The 6,128-nt window shown below is 32.0% G+C and overlaps 1 protein-coding gene across 3 annotated transcripts; it reads left to right on the top strand.

Moving 5' to 3' along the window:
* The first annotated feature begins 887 nt into the window (after positions 1 to 887).
* On the top strand, positions 888 to 5,429 carry LOC18100090 (probable glycosyltransferase At5g03795). 3 transcript variants are annotated; one of them, XM_024603515.2, is made up of 4 exons: positions 888 to 1,504; positions 1,872 to 2,110; positions 3,958 to 4,117; positions 4,623 to 5,429. In XM_024603515.2, exons 1-4 carry the CDS (start codon positions 1,244 to 1,246, stop codon positions 5,304 to 5,306), a joined length of 1,344 nt encoding a protein of 447 aa, XP_024459283.1. In that variant the 5' UTR covers positions 888 to 1,243; the 3' UTR covers positions 5,307 to 5,429. The 3 variants fall into 3 exon arrangements, with proteins under 3 accessions (XP_024459283.1, XP_024459282.1, XP_006381337.1); XM_024603514.2 differs by having other exon boundaries at positions 3,853 to 4,117; XM_006381275.3 differs by having other exon boundaries at positions 889 to 1,504; positions 3,769 to 4,117.
* Positions 5,430 to 6,128: the final 699 nt, after the last annotated feature.

The raw sequence follows: 6,128 nt of genomic DNA, 5'->3' as shown, positions 1-6,128 counted from the left end.
CTGTAATTCTTAACCAGCTCAATATTAAAAAATAAAATTAACAAAGATAATTTTGGAGAAAATCATAAAAAAACAAAAAAAAAAAAAAACCATGTGGAGAAATACTGTAGCAATTAACAATGTTTTAAAGAAAAAAAATTACAAAACTAAATTCTCAATCAGCTCAATATTAAAAAAATAAAATCGAAAAATATAATTTTGAAAAATAAAAAAATAAAATAGAAAAACCATGTGGGAAAACACCGTAGCAATCCACAGTATTTTAAAGGAAAAAAATTACAAAGCAAAATTTTTAACCAGCTCAATATTAAAAAAGTAAAATTGATAAAGATAATTTTGGGAAAAAAAACAAAAAAAAAAAAGAAAAAGCGCAAAAAAAAGTAATACATTGTGGATTACTATTGTAATCCACAGTGCAATGGGTGTGGGTGAACAGTGAATTCGCCACACTCTTATTATAACTGTAATTTTTAACCAGCTCAATATTAAAAAATAAAATCGACAAAGATAATTTTGGAGAAAATCATAAAAAAAAACAAAAACAAAAAAAATCATGTGGAGAAACATTATAGCAATCAACAATGTTTTTTTAAAAAAATTACAAAACTAAATTCTCAATCATCTTAATATTGAAAAAAAATCAACAAATATAATTTGAAAAAAAATCATAAAAAAATAAAATAGAAAAACCATGTAGGAAAACACCGTAGCAATCCATAATATTTTTAAAAAAATTACAAAGTTAAATTTAGCTCAATATTAAAAAAATAAAAATAATAAAAATAATTTTAGAAAAAAAACAAAAAAAAATACATAAAAAAATACAATAACATGTGATAAAAGCTGGAACACTTTCCCCACATATTTTATCGTGATGTATAATAATTAAGCACACCGTTAAAAGAGAATCGGCGGTCAGGTCAGTGTAGAAGGAAAGGGGTCAAATCGGAAAAAGAAGAAATTGCATGAGAAACACGCAGGTAGAGAGGGTGCGTAAGTTGATGCTTGGCGTGGAGGAGCAACCACTGCAAATGTTCAAGTATTTCTGCTGAAAAGAAATGAGAATCCCACGGAAATAGAAAAAAGAGAGTGGGAGTTTGATTTAGTGGTACAAGCAAAACCATAACAGGTCTATGCACAGCTAGCTTAGCTAAGAGAAAACAAACTCCACGAGAATATCAAAAACAAAGAGTACAAGTAGGAATCTGATTGCACAAAAAAGCTTGCATGTAGGTTTTCTTCGATGAAGCTCATGGTGTTAATGGTTCCATTGATACTGGTTTCTGGGTTTGTTGTCATTTTTGGTCTAAGATCTACTACGACTTCCAGCTGGGATTTTATAGCAAGACAACCGGCCTGGCTATGGTGGGGACATGGTAATTCTTCTTTAAACGGTGCTAGTAGTGTCACGGTACATGCAAAAGAGAGTGATGAGTCTCCGCCTCTTATTAACGGCTTTTCTCCTCCACCGCAAGCTGTTGAGGCGTTACCATTTGAAGAGCCTGTTAGTCCTTTAACTCATGTCTTATTAATTACGTACCTCCTCTGTTTTTTCTGTGGTAGACTATATATCTTGATCAATGATTCATCTATAAAAAAAAAACAAAGACTTCGATCTTGATCAATGTCTGAAGATTTTCGCTGTTTCAGTTAGCATTTAGCGGTTTTCTGTGTGTTGAATATACATTAGCTTGCAGTGCTGTCACTGTGACAGTTTTGAAAGATCTAAGAATATAGTGCTTTCTTCTCAAAAAATAAATTATATACATCTTTCAATTTCGAATCAACAAAAATTTCTGGTTAGTGATTTTTTATTTTTAATAATTTGGGGCTCTAGGTGAGTGAATAATTTTAAGTTTACTGGTGTGCAGAATGTTTTGAAACAAGATGTTTCAGAAACTTCAGGGCCCATTGCTGCCCCAGCAAACGAAGCTCTTGATCTTGCCAGAAAAACAAGACATAAAACCGAGCACACCAGCCTAGAGAAACTCGAAGCAGGCCTTCAAAAAGCTCGAGTTGCATTAAAAGAGGCTAAAAATGGAAAGCAAGCAGATGACCCTGATTATGCTCCGGCAGGCCCTATGTACTGGAATGCCGAAGTCTTTCACAGGTTTGTTAAATTATTCTTTACTGCAGTCCATATTCCTGTTTATTAATAGTCATTTGGACCAGATATTATGCTGGCTGCTTAGCTTACCACATTAAAAACAAAAAACGGTATGGCCGGCGACCTGGAATGGGTCTAAGAATTTATAATGCAGTAACACTCCTCTTCAGGCGATCCCAAATTTTTGCTATCGTCACCTAAGTATGCCTTATAATTGAACTTAAATTTTTGCAGGCTGTAATAGCGTGAAGATATATAAAAAAGGCCGAGCCTTATTGAAGGCTTGGGTGGGCTATAGCCCAAGTCAAAATTTTATTGATATTTTTTTATTAATATTAAACTAGTCCTAGTTATACTTAACTAAATTAGCTCAAGAAAAACACGTTTTGTTCAGCAAATTAGTCACTTCTTTTTTAATTAAAATTTCTATTTTTTTAGTTGAGAGAGTCAAAGTCAAAAATCGTATTCCCCCTCATGTTAGATTACTTCTTGTTTTCCTACATATTTAGCTCACAAAATTTGGCCAAAGCAACACGCCTTTCCTCTTTTCATTTATTATATGATACTATTTATCATATAAATTCAACTCAATCTTATCTCAACTACTAAAGCATTGCTTCAAACTTTAAAAAATACTGAATTTGATCTTCTCCTTACACATGTGCAATTTGTTTGCACACAAAATGAGATTGACATACCATATATAAATACTTTATATAAAAGGCTACGGGTCATTCATGTCAACAACAAGAATTTGTGACAGTTTACTAACACTATCATTATAATATATTTAACTCATCAATGAATTTTCAGTTGAAAGAGTTGAATTCTAGATTCAAGGATGGGACTATGAAACTTCTTGTACTTAGCTCTGTTTTAGAACCTAAGAACAACTTTAAATTATTTAAAGTTGATGCTATTTGCAAACTTATTGATAATTTTTATCCTGAAGATTTCAATGAATAAGAGATGCATTATTTGAGATCTCAGTTAGAATATTATCAGATTGATGTGATTCATCATGAGAGCTTTTATAATATGTTTATCATTTTTGAATTATGTCGAGGATTAATCAAAATAAATAAGTCGCAACACAATCATTTCATTACCAGGTTAATTCTTTTTATTTTGACTTTGCATGTTTTCACTGCCATCAAAGAGCGAATATTTTTAGCTATGAAGCATGTTAAAAATGTTTTTCACAATAAAATAAAAGAGGAGTTCTTATCATATTTTATGATGATTTATATTGAACGAGAGATTACTGAAGATATCTATTCAGATTTGATTATATATGAATTCTATTTCACAAAATATTGAAGGGTGTAACTTTGATAGTGAATTTATTTTTACTTTCACTCTAATTTTATATACTTTTAAATTTATTTTTTAATATTTTAGATAGTGTTTTTGAATTAAAGCTTTATTGTTAACTTCATACATTTATGTATATGAGTTAACGATTGATCTTGAAAAAACAAATTCTATATATTTGCTTAATAATCCGGGCAGAAAAAATTGTTGGCTCCGCTCTAGAATATATATATCTGTCTAATGAAGCACTTATTCTAATAGCTCAGGCTACTAGAATACGCATATAAATTGTGGGAATATGCATGCATATATAAATATATATTAAAGAATTACCTTTTTCATAACAGGAGTTATTTGGAAATGGAAAAACAGTTTAAGGTCTTTGTGTATGGAGAGGGGGAGCCCCCTGTATTTCATAATGGTCCTTGCAGGAGCATATACTCCATGGAAGGAAATTTTATTCACAGGATGGAGATTGATGGCCATTTCCGTACCAAGGATCCGGACAAAGCACACGTTTATTTCCTCCCCTTCAGCGTAGCTATGATGGTTCGATTTGTCTACGAGCGGGAGTCACGGGATTTTGGTCCGATAAGGAGGACTGTGTCGGACTACATCAATCTAATCAGTGGAAAATATCCATTTTGGAATCGAAGTCTTGGTGCCGATCATTTCATGCTTGCTTGCCATGACTGGGTATTAATCATGCCTTGCATTTTAGTCAAGTTTCACAAGAATATTTGATGAAATACATATAATCTAGTCATATCCAGTCATTTCCATGATGAAAGAAGTGGCGAAGATAAAGATATAATTACAATCTTTTCAAAATAAAGATAAAAATTTCAAAAAGTTACGAATATAATATGACGGTAAAAAAAAAATATTGAAAGTTATTATAAGATGACTTTTAAATTAAAGGAGAGTATTGAAATTAATTTGAAGTTTTTATTTAAAATATCTTTTAGTTCTTTTTAAGTGCCTTCTAGAATATTTATATATAAATATTAAAGAATATTTATTTTTTAAACTAGTATAAATATATGTGTTCAGAGAATACTATAGGCTTAAATCCAAGTGGATTAGAACTTCTTCTCTTTAAAAGATTATTTATACACACACAAACGAATGAGTTTGTTTTTCACCATGCTAGCTTTATATTTATAACAATTATATACATAATTTGTATTTGTTTTCACAGGGGCCAGAAGCTTCATTTTCCGTTCCTCATCTAGGCAAAATCTCAATTCGCGCACTATGCAATGCCAACACCTCAGAAAAATTCAACCCCATCAAAGATGTATCCTTGCCAGAGATCAATCTCCGAACCGGTTCAATAAAGGGCTTCGTTGGTGGACTATCTCCATCAAAACGCTCAATCTTAGCTTTCTTTGCAGGAAGGCTTCATGGTCCTATCAGACCTGTAGTTCTTGAGCACTGGGAAAATAAGGATGACGATATCAAGGTGCATCAGCAGCTCCCAAAAGGGGTATCTTACTATGAAATGATGAGGGGAAGCAAGTTTTGCCTTTGTCCAAGTGGTTATGAAGTTGCAAGTCCCAGAATTGTCGAGGCGCTCTACGCTGGGTGCGTTCCAGTGCTGATTTCAGATCATTACGTGCCACCTTTTAGTGATGTCTTGAATTGGAAGTCATTCTCTGTTGAGGTTCCGGTGAGTGATATTCCCAGCTTGAAGAAGATATTGACAAGTATATCTCCAAGGCAATACATAAGAATGCAAAGAAGAGTGCTGCAAGTAAGGAGGCACTTCGAGGTTAATTCTCCTCCAAAGCGGTTTGATGTCTTCCACATGATTCTTCATTCTATTTGGCTTCGTAGATTGAATGTTGGAATTCATGATGATCAATTAGCCATCACCAGCTGACTGAACCAGTAATTAATCAGATTCCTAATGAGTTGTGTAATTATGTTAAGGATACTTTTAATCAGATGGCTAAGTCCTGGAAAATAAATTACAGGCTCCATTGATCAGCCTATTCCTTCTATAGCTTTTCAGGGTTTGATGGGTACTAACTTACTTAGGATTAGGAACTTTTCCACGTTCATCAAGATTGTTTTAACGTTCTGGTGCGTAGAGCTAAGAGAAATTTTATACTATAAATATCTCGTAGTTACGAACATTCAAAGTGTATATATACTCGAAAACCAATCGTTCTTGTTCGAGTTTGACAAACGCTACCTAGCTTATAAATTCCTTTCTTGTTGTGAAAGCTCTTGTGCTCAAAAGGGAAAGTCGTCTACTTTTCCAAGGCCAGAGAAATGCAATAATTATTCTGTAATTTATGATCACATGTAGGTTTTGATCACTTTCTTTCGAGGTAGAATCAACACTTTTAACATTTTTTAGAGGTTTAATGACGATTTAATTTTTCCCCTGGACTATAGAAAATGTGGCACATTGAAACCTGAATTATTACTATTACATTTTGGACAATTTTATTAATTATGAGATCAGTACCAAATAAACCAATCCGCTCGTTTTTTTATATATTTTCCATTGAAATTTTTAAAAATGATAGTGAAAATTTAATACATTTTTAAAATAATTTCAGATTTTTCTCAGAGAGAATTTTTTTATTTTATGAACAATATAAGTTGGAATTATCTCAATTTTTTTTGAAAATTTCTCCTTTTACTTGAATTCATATAGGTAATTTTAGTGTGGTTTTTAAAATACCTTTATGTA

This window comes from Populus trichocarpa, chromosome 6 (assembly GCF_000002775.5).
Source record: "Populus trichocarpa isolate Nisqually-1 chromosome 6, P.trichocarpa_v4.1, whole genome shotgun sequence".
Lineage (NCBI taxonomy): Eukaryota > Viridiplantae > Streptophyta > Magnoliopsida > Malpighiales > Salicaceae > Populus > Populus trichocarpa.
Note: the sequence above shows the minus strand (reverse complement) of the source record. Positions and strands in the feature narration are given on the sequence as shown.

What these genes read in the sequence shown, in the direction of transcription:
- LOC18100090 (XM_006381275.3), top strand. Translation starts at nt 1,244, where the DNA reads ATGAAGCTCATGGTGTTAATGGTTCCATTGATACTGGTTTCTGGGTTT. An exon ending in CGTTACCATTTGAAGAGCCT is followed by an intron (nt 1,505 to 1,871) that starts GTTAGTCCTTTA and finishes ACTGGTGTGCAG; the next exon opens with AATGTTTTGAAACAAGATGT. An exon ending in AATGCCGAAGTCTTTCACAG is followed by an intron (nt 2,111 to 3,768) that starts GTTTGTTAAATT and finishes TTTTCATAACAG; the next exon opens with GAGTTATTTGGAAATGGAAA.